Here is a 21,111-nt window from a genome sequence, read left to right as displayed (position 1 = left end):
TATCTCTTCCTTCGCTGCTGATTCGAAGTTTTGCTTTTTCTCCTAGAAATGCACATCATTTTCCTTCAGTGGTGTATTCCATTTCTTCTGTTTATTAGGCCCATTTAACTTACATTTATTCGTATCTTTTTAGAAGTTGCTTACAAAGCATGGTTTCCTTTCTTGTTAGGTATCACTTTTCAGCATTTTATGTTGCATAGTGTGAGATAAACATTGTGCTTTTTATGTTAGCAGATAAAATATTTCATATGTGTTTTGGTTTCCCCAATGCAGGCCTTCCAGAAAGAAGAAATTGAGCCACTGCAGGTGAAACAACAGGAGGTAAATTGGTTAGGTCAAGGCCTTATTCAAAGTGCTGCTAAAAGTACCAACATTGAGGACCTCGAACGTGACCTGGAAGATGTTAACACCCGATGGAAGACTCTCAATAAGAAGGTTATTATTTTATGTGCCATTCTGCTTTTGCTTTGTATTGCATTTTGATTATTTATTTACTGCCATCTTTCAAAATCCAGGAAATTAAATAGTAAAGGTATGAATTTTGTTATTATACCCACAGTATATATACGGTAATTTTAAGGATAAGATTTCCATCACCAGCTGCCAGAAGTATTACTCTTATTTATAAAGGTTTTGTCAAACTTTCTGAAGGTCTGTCCTGTTTTTTTTATTATTATTATTCAGGAAAGATTCCCTCAGGACTCATAGATGGGAAAGGAGTATACTGCCTGTACATAGCATATACTGAGCAGCACTTGAAGCAGGGCTGCAGCCCAGCTTTGTGTGACTAGTGCCACATTTCCTTTAGAGCACCTTAAGGTTATGGCGCCTGAGAGATTGGAAGGTGCCACTGCTTTCACATGACTGCAGTTGTTTTTCCATACTGTGAATAATTCTCTTCTAGTGATGGCTGCTGTTGAAAATGGTAACAGTGGGAGGCTAAAATAGCGCCCATTTTCATCTGTTCTGTATTCAGGAGAATACAGAACAGATTTCAGCAGAAATCAGAGATTTGTGATGCATCTCTTTGCTCTTTCCTTTCCTATCTCTTCTTCCCTGTCAGGGAATTATTTTTCCTTAATAGCTGCTACTTGGCTAGTAGCAGCTCAGTCTTTCACAAGGAAAATAAAAACTATTTAAAACACACATTTTATTGGCATACACCATAATGCGGTAACTATACAAAGCAGACATTTCACTTGTAGTGGAAGACTAGAACCATCTAATTTACTGGGAGTCAACCTCTTCTCATTGGATGACCACAGTCCCAAAACATTAATGTTAATTCACTGCTAAATGCTGTAATAAATAGCTATGAAAATTAAAGTAAATAATGATTATAATTGCCAGGCATTCAAGTGGCAGGTCTACAAATTATTTCACAGAAATATGGAAATAGGTAAGTACAGTCAGATGCTCTGCTCTACCCCAGGTTGCCAAGCGGGCTGCGCAGCTGCAGGAAGCCCTCCTTCAGAGCGGGAGATTTCAGGATGCCCTCGAGTCCCTGCTTAGCTGGCTCATCGATACCGAGGACCTTGTGGCTAATCAGAAGCCACCATCTGCTGAATTTAAAGTTGTGAAGGCCCAAATTCAAGAACAGAAAGTAAGTGAAATGTGTTGAGGATCTCGCCCTGTCTGTTGCCTCAAGTGAATTCCCAGTCTTTGTCACGACATAAGGTATACTCAGATGCATTGCATTACATTCAAAAGGCACTGAGATCTTTAGAACAGCCACCCACTCTATCTTCTAGAGTCCATCCAGCGGTGGGAGAAATCTCTTGGGAACACACACAGGAGTGTCATACTCTGCAGTCTGGGCTCCCATTGAAACTACTAGCACTATCTGAAGGAAGTATTAAAGGTCCATTAGAAAAAGAAAAGAGATAAAACACGGTTAAAAAGAAACAATGAGTTTTTCCTTACAGTCATGTTCCTACAAAATGTGTCAAATACTTTAAATGACCTGACTCCTGCAATGGGCATTAACTGCAACTTTCTCCCCTAGAAGTTCCCTCTGAGGGGTGACACATCTTCACCCCACAAAGACCAAGTAGGTCATTTTGGAAACGGGGACTAGATGAATCTTGGCATTCTTTTTTCGTGTGTTTAGTTGGCTGGTTTGGGTCTTTTGTTTGGTTACCATTACTGTTACTTTCCTCGCAGTATAAGCACTGGTATTTCTCTGCTCTTTCAGGCATTCCAGAAGTCTGTCTCCTTCTGGTTTTTGCCCTTAAGCTGTTTCAGTGCTTCTTAGTAACTTGGTGTCCCACTGTTTTCTCTCCAGCTTCTGCAGAGGCTGCTGGACGACCGCAAGGCCACAGTTGAGGTCATCAAGCGTGAAGGGGAGAAAATTGCAGAGTCAGCAGAGCCTGGTGATAAAGAGAAAATCTTGAAACAACTGAATCTGCTGGACAGCCGATGGGATGCATTGCTCAGTAAAGCTGAGACAAGGTACTTGAAATTCTTTCACGTCTTTGAAAAATGCCGTGCCTTGGAAAAAAGGCAGGTGATACATGGGTAGAAGCAGCACATGGAACCCCATGATGTGAAATCTTGTAAGAAATATCGTTCTTCTTGCCACATAGCGTTATTTCACCTTGGTGTTGATAAAGTAGGTATTCTGAAGGAAAAGTGTAGAGAAAAAATCTTGAAGTTAAGATGTGACAGTCTGCCAGTATTAAGTCCATGTTTATCTCTTAAACTTGTTGTCTGTATTGGTTCATTAAAAGGTGTCTTTGTGTCTTGATGGAAGAACTAAGTCTTCTGTTTCGCATAGAATTTAACACTTGATAAATAATAATGCTCTTCTCTTGTTACTTTAAAGTGATGACACAGTCCTGCAAAGAGGGAATATTAAATTCATTTTTTTTTTCTGTTCAACGTCATCCATTTAATTAGTTTCCAGAAATTATTGGTCTTACACTTTCACTGGCTTATCTACTCATGCAAGATGCTGAACTGCCTAAGTTCCTAGGAAGACAGAGCCATCAAAGTGCTTAAATCTACCATAGCATCACAGAAAGCAGTCTCCTAAAGAGACTGAAGTCCAATTCTGAGGAGAGAAAAACCATAGGCTCAGCACAATCCAATGTGAATCAAGCTGAAAAACCATTTATTGAAACAAAGCCGTCCCTTATATACAATTTCTGTTCCCTGCACGCGCCCATGTATCGTCTGATTGGCTAAAGCCTTTCTTCTCTCTGGTTGGTTGTTGTCAGGCTGCATCGATCTTCCCTTAGGCCAGAACCTTCCTCATTCTGCAGGTTCAAGGTGACCTTTTGGTCTGTGCTACATGCTTACCCCAACGTCTAGTATGGCTGGTTCATGGGGTGGCCATAGTCCTCCAAGTACGACTGTACACAATTCAGCTTCCAATGGAAAAAGAAAAAAAAGTTTCAAAACCTGCACACAGTGTCTTTTTATATACACATGTGGGTATTTTGGGAGTTGTTAATGTGTGAAATAATTGGAAAGCTATGAACTGTGCAAGCGTCTTTGAAGAAAACACTGAAAGGGCTTTGCTGAAGGTGTTTTAGGGTGAGGATTTGAAAAGGGCAGCACTGTTAGAAGAGAAAGGAGAAAAATAAACATAAGAAAGCCTGTAAATGAGAATGAGAAATCACTGTCAAGGCTGAAATAAGGGAGTTTTAGGGAAACATTACTGTGTACGAGTCAATGGATTGGTATTTGGGCCTTCAGACTAGCACTGCAATTGCCTCTCTTGACTTCTTCAGGTAGCCTCTTTCTTCTGTGCATACATACTACTAATAATGTGGCTATTTAATTAGTAGAATCAAACACTGATATACTTTTTTAAATTTTTGATGGAATCCGACTCTTTAGTTGGGGAAATGATAATTTAATATAATTTTTCCTATTCTGATGATGTTAAATTTAAAATCAAATTACAACTTTTTTCAATCCATCTGTTAGCTGCAAGCTAATAATCTGAAAGATGAAGGTATCGGGTATCACCTTTGTATTTTGGAGTCAAATCTCTGTGCATTATTGTCTCACTAATGTCATTGAGAGCTGTTTACCCAGAACGAGGGATGAAAAGCAGAGCCAGGTAGATCTGTTTGCATCATTGAGCACACGGTAGAAGATCTTTTACAGCACTGAGGAAGCATGACAGTATGTTGTGGTTCAGTAAAGGCTTTGCCTAACTTAAAAACATGGATATTAGTCAAGAGGATGTGTTTGTATGCTTAAAGATGGCTAGAAACTCGAGCTCTTTCCTAACTGGTAAAAACCCATGTTTTGCTGAATTGAGTACTAAATTATTTTCAACAAAAAGAACAGGAATAGCATTACATTATTTATATTCACAAAACTTATGCACTGTCTATAAGAGCTCCAGATAGTTAACTCTGGAGGTGTTTTTTCTTAATTTAGTTGTCACTTTATTTTTTTTATTGTTGTTGTTCTTCGGACTGTTTCACACTTCCGATTACCTTTATCTTGCCGTGTTTGTAGGAATCGCCAGCTGGAAGCTATCTCTGTGGTGGCCCAGCAGTTCCATGAAACCCTGGAGCCACTGAGTGAGTGGCTGGCGGCCACCGAGAAGCGGCTGGCGAACGCCGAGCCCGTTGGCACGCAGACCTCCAAGCTCCAGCAGCAGATCGCTCGGCACCGAGTAAGGCACAGACCACGGCCTCACCTAGGCCGCTCTGTTTAAACATGCTTGGAAAGCACAGTGCAGCTGGGCAAACTGCTGTGGTGTACCTTGTGTTACCTTCATGATATTCTTTTCTTTTTTTTCGTAGTGTATTTTGAGTTTTATATATTTGTGTTTATAAATGGCAATACGTCCTTTTTTCTTTTGGTTGTTGTTTACTTTCACTTCCTTCATTTACATTTTTCTGCTTTTCTTTTCCATTGCTCTTCATTACTTAATAAAATACAGGCCCTAGAAGATGACGTCCTAGCTCACAATGAGAGTTTACAGCAGGCCGTTAGCATTGGTCAGTCTCTAAAAACTATGAGCTCCAGGGAGGATAAAGATACGGTGCAGGAAAAGCTAGATGCTTGCCAAGCCCGATACATTGATATTCAAAAGAAGAGTGACAGCATGTCTGAGTTTCTCCGGCAAGCTTACTCCAACGCTCTGATTTTTGGGGAGGATGAAGTAGAATTATTGAACTGGCTCAATGAAGTCAATGATAGACTCAGCAAACTGACAGTCCAAGATTACAATACACACCTGCTTGAGGAACAGCACTTTGAGCTACTGGTATTTTCATTTTATTTCATTTACTATTTAATATAATTTTGGATTTTGTTTATCCATATTTCATTTATTTTTCATTAATACGTTTTGTTTGAAATCACAATAATTAATTCCAAGTAAAAATAATTTGATTTATTATCTCTGTACTTACTCAAGTGGCCTTTTCTTTTAGGAACTTCAAGAAGAGATTCTTCATAGGAAGCCAGGCATTGAGCTGGCCGTACAGAACGGCTTAGAGCTCCTCAAGCAGGCAGTAGGTGAGAGCTTCTTAGGAAATTATGATTCATCGGCCTTTTTTTTTTTTTTTTCTCATAAGTGCTTATGAGAAAATTATAACTGAAACTTTTAAATATTAGTTCTTATTGTCCAGTTAAAGGAGTTGTGGGTGTTCATTTTACTAAAGGTTTGAGGTCAAGGTAGGCGGTTTGGGGCAAAATTTGCTGTTAATGTAAGTGAACAACATGCCATTAAAATGCACCTAAGCCTGCAAAAAGAAATGGCCCTCTAATTCTTCACTGTTTTCACTGTAAAATTATTTTAGTGAACCTGCATTCCATTCCTAATAGCAAGTTATGGACATTACTCATAATAGAAGGCTTCTTGGCAGTGGACACAGCCAGTTCCCTGGAGACATCCACAGATGAACAAGATACTGGACCAGCTTTTAGTGCAAGAGGAAAGTTTTATCCTCTAGACTGGAGCTGACGCTGTGGGAAAACTTGCATTCCAGTTGTACACGTCTGTTCTGTAGATCAACAGCTGTCCAGATTTTCCAGTATTTAAAACTCTGAACTCTTTAAGACATGCATATGTTTGGTGACAGAGAATGCTTTTTGGTTGCAAACTTACATGTTTTACAATGAAATCTGAATATATACTAGCACATATTTACATTGGCATTTGAATTGCATTTCAGATGTTAGTGAAAAGGATGTACAGTTCAAAGAAAAATTTAAAGTATTGCCGTAATGAGAGTCCAGCTAGTATTTTGTTGATTTGTTTTTCTTTGCACCTTCAATAGACCTTTTATAATCTGCTTTTGCCTTTATGAGAAATGCTGCCAATCTAAGGATTGTTTTAAAACAGTCTTTATGTTAAGTTTAGGGTCTTAATCTGAAGATTTCTGAACATTTAGTAGAGTAAAAGACTTGACAGGTAACCTCTGTGGCTCTGTGGACTCAATGAAGGTAGAATAATTTACAACAGTTGATGATTTGCCCCATCGTTTTGTGTTCCGTTTTGTTTTGATTTTTTAATTGAATGTTGAAACAGCTCTCAAAAGCCAGGGTGGGTTGTTTGGTTGTGTTGTTGTTGTTTTTAAATATCTTTGTTCACAGGAAATAACATTCTTCTGATGTTTTAGGTGATGACGTTGTGATAATTCAAGATAAACTGGAAAGCATTAAAGCAAGATACAAAGACATTACACAGTTGAGTTTGGATACAGCCGAGACCTTAGAGCAGGCTCTGAAGCTTGCAGGCCAGCTTCACTCGACCCACGAGGAACTCTGCAGATGGCTGAATGAAGTGGAAGTGGAGCTCGCCTCATATGAAAAGCAAATTCTGAGTGATGCAGAACTAAGTGAAGCACAAGAAAGACAAAAAGTATGTCTTGGAATCTGTGATTTATTTATTGCTGGTCTATTCAGCTAGGTTTTGTGTTAACTTTTGTGTGGCAGGAAGTTGCTTTGTGAATAACTAATTTTAGCATCAGAACATTTGTAACCGTAGTTAAGAAGCAAACTCACTTTCCTGAGTCATCTGGTGTAATCACTTCTGAAATTGGTCTGAGGCTTATTTTTAGCACTAGGGAAGCACGACGTTTTCTTTCTAGTCAAGCAGCTACCTAAGCCTGGAAAGCCCTTAAAATTTCAAACAAAATTAATTTGGTTCTGTAGTTGTGATGTGAGTAGAATCCCGTAAAGCGTAAAGAGAGTCAACATTTAAGGTATATTAATAATACTTTGTAACAATAAATAATTATTTCAAAAGAAGAATTGCAGTGTAAGCTGGATGATAAGAACGCAGTTGGGAAAAAAAGAAAAGAAAGCTAAAGAAGAAAAATGCCATTAAATTTCCAGTATATATTTTTAGAAAAAGAAATAAACCATGGTTTTCCATAGACATAAAAAGTCATCCTGAAGGACCGTGTAATGATTTTATTTCAATGTAATCCAATCACTGGTCATTTAAATGGCACTTGAATTTAGCAATTCTGCTTCATTACATGGCTGGTGTCGCCTGCTGCTCATGTTGTTCCTTAAGGAATTGCAGGGGGTAATGCCCATGTGTTAGCTTTCTTTCCAGTGGCTGTTGGATGCATTACTAGTAGTTTTTCTAAAATTCCAGAGAATTTCTGACTGTCAGGATGATGTGTAGGATATATACTGCAGAAAATTTCCCTTCAGGAATCACCTGCTTTCCCCTCAAACAACCTAGAATATCGAAAACTAATGTAACTGAGCTGAAAATAAGTGCTCTAATTTATCACTTTGGCTCGCTTGGAAAACATTTCAGCTCTTGGCCTCGTAGAGTAGCTGGAGGAATAAGAAACATGTGCAAGCTGCGTGTGCTCAGCTCGCGTGCTGGCGCGTTGACTTCAAGTGGCCCTTTGCAGGAACTGAAGAAGGAGGCAGAGAGCCACAGGGGCTTGGTGGAGACCCTCAATGAAGTGGGCAGTGCCTTCCTGGAGCTGGTGCCGTGGAGGGCCAGGGAGGGCCTCGACAAGATGATCACAGAGGACACGGAACGTTACCGGCTCTTGAGTGACGCCATCACTCAGAGGAAGGATGAAGTTGACGCTGCCATCCAGAGATTCCAGCAGGTACTGAAACCTCTGCTGCTTCCTGGGGCATTGAAAGCTCCCTCTGGCAGCATCTGCCTCAGCAGAAGGTGTCCTTTGGTGACACTGCCAGCCATTGTTCCTTGAGCGACACAGGAGCTGTTTGGATGGCGCGTGGCTTGCGACTAGCACAAGGACAGCAGAGCACAGTTAGTCAGTGCATTGCTGCAAGCACTTGTCTTTTTGCTGACAAATGTCTCAGTCCAGGTTCCTGGATTTCTGCTTTTCCAGGTTCCTGCTTTTCCTGGATGAGACATTGAAATCACTAGTGTGGCTGCACCTTTTAGCATGAGCTGATCACCCAGCTGCTCTTTGCTTTCCACAGCTGAGAGCTGGATCATGATCAGGCTGTATTGAAGAGCTGAACTAACAGCTGCTTGTATTCCCATCCACAACACTATTCCTCTTCAGGTGCAAAAATTCAGCTATCAAATACATGAAGGTTTCTAAACCTGCGCATACACAAACAGATGAATATATAAGGGTATGCTTTGGTAGTCTCATTTCATCACTAAATTGTCCCATATTTAAGCTCTATGTTTACAATTTAATATGGAGATACAATTTTCCGGTGCCTGCCTACAGTTCAGGCATAAAAATACCAATAGAGACTTCTGTTTCAGCTAATAGTTCCCATAAAGAGTTATAATGGGATGAGCAGAAAGCATGTATGACACTGACTAAAGCCAACTAAAAGAGGCTGACAGCAACTCAGATCTGCCTATAACCGAGGATAAAAAGTTTAACTTTTTAAGGGGTTTGCCGTGAATATTATCTTATTTCATTAAGCAAATCCTTAAGAACAATGGGGTTTTTTCTAGTGATCAATAAGGTGAGAGAGGAGAGTGCATGTTGGCTCTGCTCCAACTCTTCCCAATTACTTAGATTAAGAGGTTGCATCTCTAGGCGCCCCTTGAACAGGTTCAAGTCCTGGCAGGCAAGTCCCAGCGCTGCTGCTGTGCTGGTTAGTGTTGCAAGGCCTCGTTGCTTCCCAGCCCTAGCTCTCCCTTCAGCTCTCTGCAAACCTCTGGTGTTTGCTCTGCCCCATGGTAAATACCAAGCAGCTGAACCCATTTCCAATAAAGGAGAAGCTGCTTTGCATTTAGCAAAAATAATTAAAAAAAGACATGCAAAAATAAAAAAGATATTATGGGGGGAGCTAGTGCTTTATGTGCTTATCCTGTGGCAACTCGTCCAAGGTGACAAATGTGGTCAGGTATGTGAAGGGGCAAGAATGTGGTTTCACTTCGTGGACAGGAGCTTGAAGACGTTATAGACAAAGTGACGTCGTGTTTTTGAGCTACATGGGTAAAATGCTCCCAGCCCAGCACAGTTATCCTAGGGATTACTTCACCTGTGCATGTTTTTATCTTCATTTCTCAGTATTGCAGGTCCGTGTGTTGCCTTAGTGCCAGGAGTGCTACGCAGAGACAGGGGGCAGGCAGGTTACATGCTGTTCTTCAACCGAAGGCAGCCCAGAGAGGGCTTTGCAGAGCATTCACAGAGGGTTCACAGGTCGCAGTCCTTCCTGGTTGGAAGAAGTAGCACAGTGAAGTGTGGCCGTTTAAACTGGGTGGAAGCGTCAGTGATGTCCCAGGGGCTCAAGGGAAGTTCAGGGCTCATGAATAGACCAATGAAGCATAATGGTAATAAAATACTGGTAATAAAATTGCTGAGGCAGGGAGTACCAATTTTGTGGGTTTTACTCCTTGATGTATTACATGTACCCATCACAACTTAGAAATCCTGTTTCCTCAGTAAATGGAGTTGAGAGATCTGACTTCAGTGCTGCGGAACCTAAAAGAACCTAAAAACCTGCCATGCCTTGATTTTTTTGTCCAATATCAGGAAGTCACACTGCAGTTACCTTGTGCATTTAGCATATTTGGCATCTTGTTCATCTCATTTACTTGAGAAACAAGTAGATGGACTTCAGAAGATTTTGGTTGTGAAATGTTCTCATACGGAACTAATTCATACAGAATTAATTTAATTCATTAATTTAATTAATGAATTAAATTTAATTAATTTAATTCACACAGAATTAAATACCACTGATGCCTGTGTTGGGCACAAATGTTCCAATACTCATTTTTTCACAACATACCGGTCTGTTAGGAAGTCACAGTATTTGGGAGGAAATTTGCCTTCTGTATTGTTTTAAATTAGGAATGACATCCAATGGAAAAGAATGTTTGTGTTCTGTTTCTTGTAACAAATGGTTTAAATAAGACTGATAACGACTGACTCATAAAGAATGAAATCTCCAAATTACTACTTCTATTTTAGTGTGACTCATAATTAACCACTAAGACACGACTGATGTAGTGGCTCAGGCGAGATCCATCTGTTTTGCAGGAGCAAAGCTGTTGCACAGCCCCACACGGCCAGGCCGCCAGACCTAGAAGAGAAGGGAGACCGAGTGGCATGGTGTGATTTGTGAAGATAGTGTAGTTTTCAATAAGATGTGCGATAGGTTCTGACATACATAATGCATCGTGATGGACTTCAGAATAACTCCTAGACTTAATAATGTTCAGCTAGTTGCAGCTCGAGTTTGAGTTCTTTAAAAAGTAGTTCTTAATAGTTTCCTTCAGGAGCTTTTCCTGCATCTGAGTTTCCCGTATCGTAAATTGTTTTGGCTTAAAGTCCAAACTATTTAGTGATGCAACGTATGTGTGTACCCATAAATATATATATGTATGTGTGTGTATATATATTTTTATATATATATCCAGATATATTTAAATTTACTCTTACTTTTCAGAAGAATTGAATCTTCTTGTATTTCTTTTCTCTTGCTGTCCTTTACAAATTAGTAAGGAACAGATGCTCTAAATCCAAAATGCTCTAAGGTAGCTTTTAAGCCACCTAAGACGTTACTTAATGGTAACGAAAACTCAGTCTTGTAAGGACTGGCTGTACTGAAATGCTCAAAAGCATTTTTGCATTTAATCTACAGTCTAGGTTTTGAATGAAATCCTGTGTTCTCTGAAGTAAGTGAGGTTCTTTTTCACTGACTTCAGTCGAACTGTGATTTTTGTTCCATTTTTATTATTTAATATCATAGTGGCTTTTCTGAGCAGTAGCAGTAATAATAAACATAATCATTGGACTATGTTTATGGAGATGGAAAAGATGTGTGAAAGTTGCATAAAATGAAAATAAACAATCTAGTAAAAGAAACAGTCTAGTAAAAATACTTAAAACCATTAATATTCTCATGATGTCTGTTAGAGAAGTGTAGGCTTTGGAAAAAATATATTATACTTGCGTGTCTTTCTGCTCCTACTTTTTCATGCTTATGAATTGAGCTGATTGTATTGAATCCCTCAGAACCATTATGGGCCCCGTATGTCATTTATATCACCACCTCATATGGAAAGGGAGCCGCTATCTTTCTTACAATTCAAAAGTATGCTTTTTAACCGTCTTAGACAATTTTGAAGCAGTTGTTCTGATTTCATGTCTATAGAATTGCTCAACTAATTAATGTCTCTCTTATTTAGTTTGATAAAGCAACTGAGGCCGAAATAGCCTGGGCTAAAAACACAATAAAGCAGCTGATGTCTCTGGGTGATATTAGGCTTGAGCGAGACCAGACCACTGCCCAGTTACAAGTTCAAAAGGTAAAAGAGATGCATTTCCAACTGTCATGGTAATTATTGGCCAGCACACTCTCCATCTTGCAAATGTACTGGTGTGATTTAATTTTCAATCCATCGTGATGCATGTCAAAAATAGTCTTTGCTTCATGTACTCAGTTTTTTATCACTGACCAGTTTTTATTGTGTTCCAAGGCGTTAACCATGGAGATTTTGAAGCACAAAGAATATGTAGATGATCTTGTTCAACGTGGGGACGGGATTATGAAAACCTGCACTAAAGAAGAGAAGAAGTCTGTGAAGGTAAAGTTCTATAAACAGCAGCTACAGCAGTGGGTCTGAAGACAGTATGTGAAGTAGAAGCGTTCTTGTAGTGTATCATTTTAAATATTAACGAAAAAGCATTAATTATGAAAGCCTCTGGATGCATGCATGTGTGTTTCTGTGTGTGTATATATATAAACTCACACACACACATATATATATTTATACGCATACACACACATAGAAAAGTGATTTTTTCCTGTTGACATTTAAGACCCTTCACTAGGTTATGGTGAACCTGGGTGTTTGTGCACTGTGTGTTGCTTTGACCCTGCCAATGACTTTCCTCCTTGAAAACTAGGGCTTTGCTACTTGGGCTCTGCTGCAGCGTCTCTGAATACATTGATTTTGCTCTTAAATTGAAATCAGCCGGGATGTTTGATTGATTAAAAACTAGCCATTAAAGTAAGGGAGAACAACTTAATGTAAGCCTTTGTTAAATATTAGTATTAGTTAAAAGAATTGTGTATCTGTGTGTAAGACTGTATTTTGTCCTTTGGATAGCATCTCTAGTCTTAATTTACATGGGAGACATAACAAATGAACAGATTTTGGCTTATTCTGCCGAAAGCAGATTCTCTACCTCACATTCAATGGCTTGTTTATATGTCTTATTTTTTTTTCCAAGACTAGGATTTATGTCCATTGCCACATACAATATTTTCAAAAAAATGATACCATGGGCAGCTTTCCATAGGAAATATGTATAGCTAGTTGATAGTCATTTTTATTATCATGTGTCCAAAGAATGATGTTTTGTAATATTTAAACCTTGTAGTTCTGTCATATTATTAATGGCAGTACTGTACACCCTGTTCTCTCATCACATCTTCAACAAACAGATTTTGTTTCACTATTCATGATGCTTTGATTCAGAAATGCTGCAGAAGACTCACTTTCTGCCCAGTATCCCTGCAGATGAGTATTTCAGTACAGAACCAGGGCTGAGATCTGCAGTCAAACAATTTGCAGCTTAAATAGTGCCCTGTGAATAAAACATCCTATGTAAATATCAGACATTATTATGGGGAGAACACGTGAACTGGCCTTGATTACCTTAAAAGTACTCCGCCAAATTCAGATCTCCTGCTGTATTGATCCCATCCATTTTAAACCCCCTGGAACTATAGAAGTGTTATAGAAACTAAAATCCAGGTGCTGTAGATGGAGCTAAGACCAGAGTCTGTTTAGCTATGAGAGTAACAGAGGTCTTACCAATACCTAGTATGTAAAGTTATGTATTGCTATTTTTTTTTATATGTTATTTCATAGGAAAAAGTGGAAAACATGTTACAGACATTTGATAGACTCTTTAACATAAACTCCGAGAGAAACCTGCAACTGGAACGGGCTCAGTCCCTGGTTAACCAGTTTTGGGAGACTTACGAAGAATTTTGGCCATGGTTGATTGAAACAGAAAAGATCATCTCTCAGCTTCCTGCCCCTGCCCTTGAATATGAAACTTTAAAGCAACAACAAGAAGAGCAACGGGTAAGAATTTTCCTGTTTTCTAAAAAAATAATGCATCACAAACTACGTAGTCATCTTCAAATTGTGCAGTACTCAGTTGAATGTTTAAAACCTGAGCCATGATACTTCTGTCAAAAAAAAGTTATTTAATGATGCAAAATATATTTTAAAAATCATCCTATTTGCCAAACTGCATGCAGACAAGACTGTCTAGGGAAGAGAGCAAACACCATTAAAAGTAGAAGAGCTTTACGAAAAAAAAGTTTGCGATTGTAGTGAAGTATCTGGTCTTAACAAAAGTTAATCGCTTAAAAGTATGTTTAAAAGTTTCCTTAAGTGTCAGTGTTAGGGTACACCAGCCTCATAAACAGATAGGAAGGAGACTGGAAGCTGCAGCGAGAAACAAAAAGGGGTAAAGCAGGACAACGGGAGTACCTGCAGTGAGCGTCTTAAAAGTGAAACGTTGCCTATGTGTACATCTGTGTGCAAGTATGCACATACATTGATATTATAAATGTCAGAAAATTTGGTATTTGATTTGCTGGTATGATAGAAATTAGACTTTGCTGAGCCAAGAAGAGTAAGGGGGCAATAATTCAATGTTTCAATTCCAGCAAATCCCTTAGCAAATTGTCATGTAAAATATTTTTTTAAATAATTAAAAGAAATATTCACCTTAAAAATCATTAAGTAAGGGCTACAGTTTTGTTAGCTGAGCTCCATGGAGTCTTTCTTACATAGAGGAACAGTTCATCAACTGGAATGAAGAAAACCAAAAGTATGTTTCATATGTTCCTTATGTACAGGTATGGCTACCTGTATATAAGGCCCACCATGAACAAGCATTTTCTGATGAGACTAGCTATATTATACGAGCTTTACAAAATACTTTCCATAGTCACCGTGACCAACCTCATTCTTGCTTGACTTACAGAATTGTTCCCCAAATTGTTCCCCATCCCCTTTAATCATTCTTCGTATGAGTTTCTGGTTTTCTGATTTCCCTGGGCTATGCCATTAGCTGGAGATTTGTTTGTTGAGTATGAGATTAATGTCAGGCAATTTTAGCAAGCAATATGATCTGAAATACTGGTTTACTAGAATTGTTTACTCAGTAGTTGGTCGTGGCAAAGACCAAATCATTTATAATTATATTAAAAAAAAAAAGACGTGAGTAGACTTTTTTGTATTCACATATCTTTTCACTTACCTGTTCACTTCTATATCTGTATATATTTGCGGATTACTAACTTCATTCTGCCTGCAATTGCAACCTGCACAGAGCTGACTGTGTTAGTGACATGCAGTCAGTCTAGCTGGAATTTACCCTTGGGCGGGTTACTGACAATAGGTTTGTATCTAGAAATGGGGACTCTCTGGCCTTGTGTGAAGTGATCTGTTAGTGAACAGAAATAAAACACATCAAATGATTTTCTGAAAACTTTGAAACATTTCTGGCTTTATTCTTTCCTCTTCTAAACAACTTCATTTTTCCTGTTGCAACATGAACAGGTAGAATTCCTTTCTCAGTACATATGTAGAGACAGTTTTCCTTGTATTTTCATTGCTTTTTTGTCATCAGAAGATAGTGGACAATCATGGTCACTGTTCTTTCAGTCTTCTCTTCTGGAGCATCTAAACAAGCTACCAGGCTGAATAAAAGAGGATTTATTTATACTTGGACTGATTCAAGGCCCCTTCTGAGCCCTCATTAATTTAAACAAAGCCTGAGCTAGGAGGAGCAGAGCATCTCTCTGCTCTGGCCTCTCCTGCTCCTGCACGACTGCTGTAGGATAGATGTCTCACTGCCCTGGGAGGGAGAAGGCCCCACCAGGATAGGGATGAACGGTGGAAGCAAATGAAACTGGCAGGAAAGATTGGGGTACTCCCAAGTTTTCGCCTTTGTCACATCCGCTGGTAAAAGCAAATGGAAGTGAAGTACTTGGAGAAGTATTGAGCATGAAGGGGATGTGCCTGGAGGTATTCCACAGCTGTCTCCCACTTGCTGCTCCCTCACTCCACTTGCTGCTCCCTCAGCAAGTTTGCTGATGACACGAAACTGGGAGGAGTAGCCGATACCCCAGAGGGCTGCGCTGCCATCCAGAGGGACCTGGACAGACTGGACAACTGGGCGATGAAAGACCTCATGCAATTCAACAAGGCCAAGTGCAAGGTTCTGCACCTGGGGAGGAATAACCCCAGACACCAGTACAGGCTGGGGACTGACCTTCTGGAGAGCAGCTCTGCGGAGAAAGACCTGGGTGTCATGGTGCATGACAAGTTGACCATGAGGCAGCAGTGTGCCCTCGTGGCCAAGAAGGCCAATGGGATCCTGGGGTGCATTAAGAAGAGCGTCTCCAGCAGGTCGAGGGAGGTGATCCTGCCCCTCTACTCAGCCCTGGTGAGGCCGCATCTGGAGTATTGTGTCCAGTTCTGGGCTCCACAGTACAAGAGGGATGTGGAGCTGCTGGAGAGAGTCCAGTGCAGGGCCACAAGGATGATCAGGGGCCTGGAACATCTGCCCTATGAGGAGAGGCTGAGGGAGCTGGGCCTGTTCAGCCTGGAGAAGAGAAGGCTGAGAGGGGATCTAATCAGTGTCTATAAGTACCTCAAGGGAGGCAGTGCAGAGGACGGTGATGGTCTCTTTTCAGTGGTGGCCACTGATAGGACTAGAGGAAATGGCCGGAAACTGAAACACCAAAAATTCCATAGGAACTTAAGGAAAAATTTCTTAACAGTGAGGGTGACAGAGCACTGGAACAGGCTGCCCAGAGAGGTTGTGGAGTCTCCTTCTCTGGAGATCTTCAAAACCCACTTGGATGCAGTCCTGTGCCACGTGCTCTAGGTGACCCTGCGTATGCAGGGGGGTTGGACTAGATGATCTCTAGAGGTCCCTTCCAACCCTAAGCATTCTATGATTCTACGTCCGGAGTCCTGTTGCCACTTCTGTCACTATGAGGGCTAAAAATGACAGGGAGTGCCCCTTGCCAGTAGCGTATACACAGTTAGCCTCTTTCCTGTCGTGTGCTCTGCAGGTCTGTTGCCTAGACCTTTCCCATATGTCTTTAACTGTGGTGCTTTACGACTGGAGAGCCGCCAGTGTTGGAAAGGGAGCCGTCACTGGCAGAGCAAGCACTGCCTGTACTTGTTATTATTTGTGCTGTACATTAGGACCAAGGGTGTGTGTTTGGAATTGCTCACCAGCTGGGTGTATTAGGAGTGCGGACAGCTGTAGCACAATGGTGCAAGCATGAGAAACTGATAAGTTGTTTGGTTTGTTACAGCAACTGCGTGAGCTGATTGCGGAGCACAAGCCCCATATGGATAAAATGAACAAAACGGGGCCCCAGTTGTTGGAGTTGAGCCCAGCTGAAGGCTTCTTTATCCAAGAGAACTACACGAAAGCTGACTACCTTTACAACAAAATTAAGGAAGATGTCAAAAAGCGAGCGCTGGCGCTGGATGAAGCCATTTCTCAGTGCGCCCAGGTATCCATTTAAGTTTGAAGTGTAGTTGGATTCATTCAGATGGAAAGATACGCCGACTTTGTTGTCATCTCACGTGTATATATCAAGACTAACTGCTGGCTTATCTAAATTTTTCAACCAAGTGGTCTGTGAATGTTCCTATCACTGCTGATGGTATTGATATTCTAGTATGAAGGGGCTCTAGTTTTATACATTGATCAATATTGTGATTCTGCTGCATTTGCAAAATGTTCTCTCAAGCTATTATTTTGAAGCTGAAAAGGGAACATTTGGGCTAAAAATGTGGGGGTTTTATTTTTACCTTATTCCCCTTCTCCTGGTAGTGTGTTGTTAGTTGATCCTTCACTTATCTATAAATATCAGTGTTAATCAGCTATATATATCACTTCCACATATCCATATCTAGAACTTGGCAACTTTAGTTACAGCCTTTTACCAGTGGAACTAGAGAGTTCCTGATCAGGGTTAGCAGTAGTTTATCATTAACATTTCATTATAAATGCCCAGGAACTTATAATGTAGATAGATGCCTGAACAGGCATGTGCGTTTCACAAACCAGCCCTGCAAACTAGACTTCACAAAATGTCCTCATAAGCGTAGAATTGAGACCAAGTCCATAAAAGTTGCCTATGTGAAGTGCATCATCCAAGGCACGAATCTCAGTTCAATCTCTGTTGTGTATCAAGTAGCTCTGCTTTGCTGTGCTCTTTCTAGCACCTTTCCCAAGTGCATTGGTAGATCCTGGTGGATCATAGGCTTCACCCACAGTTATTAATTTCCATAATGTGACACCAGCATGATGTTGAGTCATTTGTTGCAATTTGTACAGATCCAAAGGCATATATTAGAGCTTCCCTTTGGGCCTGTGCCAAGGGATGAACCATGTTGACACAACTGTAATTGAGTATGTAGGCACCTGGGCTCAGAGTCAAAGGTGGGTGGATGTAATAGACACTATAGGGTACTTTTAGATGCAAGAGATAATGTGCTTTTACAGCACTAACCAGCACTACCTGGGCAGTAGCAAGTGTCTTTTTGAATGACCTTCTATCTTAAATTTTAATCCCTGTTTAGATTCAGTATGTTGGTCATGGTATGAGAATTGTACTCAGTATATATTTTTTGGCCTTGTATTTCATATTAAGGTAAATACCTTTATAAACTTATGAAATTGGAAAGCTGTGACTCTCCAAAACACAACACAAAGCTGTCTATTAGCTATGCAAGGCTATATGCACATAAATGCTGCTACATGTAAATTATCTTTTGATGGAGTATAATGGGAGTAAACCCAGACTTCAAAGCAAAGCTCCATAGCTCTTAAACCTGAGAAGAAGTATCAATTTGCAAGATCATCTTCATAATTTAGAAGAGTGGAAGAACCACAAGGGGCATTCTAATGTGGTTAGAGATGATAATATTATTTTTAAGTACTTCTTTTTTTCCAAGATAGCTTTGAGATGCATTTTAAAATCTTCTTTTTTTTTCTGTTCGTTCTGCTCCTCCTTTCTGCTCTCGCAGTTCCATGACAAAATAAATGCAACGCTTGAGAGCCTGAAGCGCATAGTGGAACGCCTGAGTCAGCCCCCTTCCATCTCAGCAGAGGTTGAGAAGATTAAAGAGCAGATCAGTGAAAACAAGAATGTGTCAATGGATCTGGAGAAACTTCAGCCAGTGTATGAGACGCTTAAAAAGCGAGGGGAGGAAATGATTGCTCGCTCAAAAGGAGCTGATAAGGATATATCTGCTAAAGGTAGTAAATTGAGGGAAGTTTTGTGTAGCTGAAATACAGCGAGCTGCAGTATATAACTATCTGCATTTTTTACTACTGATCTTGGGGCTGTATTCTCCTGGAGAAGCTGCTGAAGCAAGGCACTAGTTTAATAATTCCTCCTGGATGTGAACTCTGTTTTATTTTTAAAGGCCTTATTGATTGTTTCCCCTTAGCATTATGGAGAGCCCTTAACATTATGGAAAGGAACAATCTAGTGTCGGAGCTTTAAAATGTGTGCATACATACAACTGTTTCTGTTGTAGAACTGTGGAGATATTTGTGGCCAAGGTAGTAAACTAGTTCCTTTTTTGTTTAGCTGTTCAAGATAAACTGGACCAAATGGCCTTAACTTGGGAAGACATCCTGACATTGACTGAGGAAAGAGAAGCCAAATTGCTGGATGCAATGGAACTAGCTGAGAAGTTTTGGTGTGATCACACGGCTCTTGTCGCTACTATCAAAGACACTCATGACTTCATTCGGGGACTGGAGGGACCCGGAGTCGACCCGTCTGTTGTCAAGCAACAGCAAGAAGCTGCAGAGGTCGGTAGGAAGTGTTTGCTCGACCTCAAGTATTTTATTTTCAGTACGCAGGGAAAAGGCAGAATTACTATGAAATACCACAGAATAATTCTTTTAGAAACCAGGGAGGATAATTGGGTAGAAATTTACTGTAATAACTATCTGAGGAGCCTGTGGCAAATGATGTGTATCAGTGCTTAATTGCACTGAGCATGCAACTTATGCCTGTCATTATATTTACATATTTGCTTATAAACATATGTATAATAGGCATGTTATACGGATTTTTTGTAGTCGTACATGTTTTAGATTCCTTGAGTAATACGTAACATCTGAATGAAAGACATACTGATGTGTATATTATGCTCTGAGCCTCTAATTATTTATACTGATAGTTAAGGATTTGAAAGTACAAAAGTTATCTTTGCAAAAGAAGTGATTAAAGAAATTTAATTTAAGGCTTCCTATTTATTTTGTCATCTCATAAAATGACATCATAAGCCATTGGTATAATTCAGACAGATGTCAGTTGGTTCCCCTCTGCCATTGACAAGGGCTGCTTACCTCTTAAGATCCAGTTTTAAGTCCAGGTGATTTTAAAGAAAACAAAAGCCAAAGCCTGAAGTGTTCTATCTTAAAAGCAGGATGTATGTAAATGACTAAATTTAGTTTTAACAGCTTTGGATTTTTTTTTCTCCTTCTAGGCTGCTAAAGAAGAAATCGATGGACTGCAGGAAGATGTAGAAGCAGTTGTGAACCTTGGCTCTGAACTTATAGCTGCTTGTGGAGAGCCTGATAAACCTATTGTCAACAAGAGTATAGATGAGGTATGGGAAATAGAGATGCTTGAATTTCTTCTGTTAGGTGTTTGTACAGCTGAAATTGGTATTTTCTCCCAAATATTTTGAAAGTAAAGGAAAAAATGGGGAAGGGGGCAGTAAGGGGAGAGGAGGAAAAAAAAGTAAGGTATCTCTGAAGCCTTTGTGTTAAAGTTTGCCATTTATTTAAATAAATCTTAACTCAGATTGGATTGCTATGTATAGATAATTTTATTTGTTTTTTTCTTTTTTAGTTTTTGTAAGGGATGGTGAAAGTATTCACCAATTAGCAGAATAGACTAATAGAATAGAATAGAACTGTGCCAAAGTAGCACAGGGTTTCAGATATATCCAGTTGTTGCCAAGTGAGACACCTTAACTGAGCCAGTCCTGTTGGGATGTGTGCGCAGTGCTTGTTCAGCTCTTCAAGCTTCTTCATTATAATGATGCAGCTCTACAGCAGTTCCTCACAGTGTTTCCCATGCTAACTGCAACCTCAATGTTAATGAAAATACTCAGTAATCAGTAGTGAAGCTCACAGCTTCTGTAATCCAGAACTTTTACTATATTCTGAGGAAAATACTAAGAAGAGAATAAGAGTTTTAATGTGGAATGACTATGAAATGTGCTTAATTTATTGTGTTAGTGATTGGTGAATAGTTAGTGAACGCAAATTATACTGCAGTAAAATTCAATTTGGCCACGGGAGTAAACTGCGTTTATTTGCAGCTGTATTCTGCCTGGGATGTCTTAAACAAAGCATGGAAGGAGCGAGTGGACAAGCTTGCAGAAGCAATGCAGGCTGCTGTCCAGTACCAGGATGGACTGCAGGTAAGCGGGGATGAAACCGCTAACTCAGCCCGGAGTCAGCAGCATTTAGGGCTGTTTGTATTTTTGAAAAGTTCTGCAGTTGGGTACGTGAAAGGCAATACCTCACTCTGTAGCAAGTATTTCCGTCAGCAGACGTGTTTTGGGGGCGGGGATGGTAGCAGCACCACACAATGCATAGTAATCCTGCTCACCTTTTCTGTTGGTAC

The 21,111-nt window shown here is 40.0% G+C and overlaps 1 protein-coding gene across 1 annotated transcript in view; it reads left to right on the top strand.

The window, feature by feature from the left end:
• LOC148593556 (dystonin-like) overlaps positions 1–21,111 on the top strand; it is a 98,003-nt gene that overhangs the window by 42,051 nt on the left and 34,841 nt on the right. Inside the window, 16 exon segments of the mRNA XM_088530548.1 lie at positions 274–435; positions 1,433–1,603; positions 2,285–2,451; positions 4,477–4,636; positions 4,907–5,233; positions 5,403–5,487; positions 6,594–6,835; positions 7,848–8,054; positions 11,582–11,701; positions 11,873–11,980; positions 13,274–13,492; positions 16,756–16,959; positions 18,482–18,713; positions 19,051–19,277; positions 19,961–20,083; positions 20,804–20,905. Coding sequence (XP_088386674.1) covers positions 274–435; positions 1,433–1,603; positions 2,285–2,451; positions 4,477–4,636; positions 4,907–5,233; positions 5,403–5,487; positions 6,594–6,835; positions 7,848–8,054; positions 11,582–11,701; positions 11,873–11,980; positions 13,274–13,492; positions 16,756–16,959; positions 18,482–18,713; positions 19,051–19,277; positions 19,961–20,083; positions 20,804–20,905 — 2,856 coding nt within the window.

The sequence above is a fragment of the Tinamus guttatus genome, unplaced genomic scaffold, assembly GCF_059628265.1.
Source record: "Tinamus guttatus ecotype Peru unplaced genomic scaffold, ASM5962826v1 Tinamus_guttatus_pri_ptg000383l, whole genome shotgun sequence".
In the NCBI taxonomy this organism is placed as follows: domain Eukaryota; kingdom Metazoa; phylum Chordata; class Aves; order Tinamiformes; family Tinamidae; genus Tinamus; species Tinamus guttatus.
The sequence above is the reverse complement of the archived record's forward strand: the minus strand, read 5'-3'. Positions and strand labels throughout refer to the sequence as shown.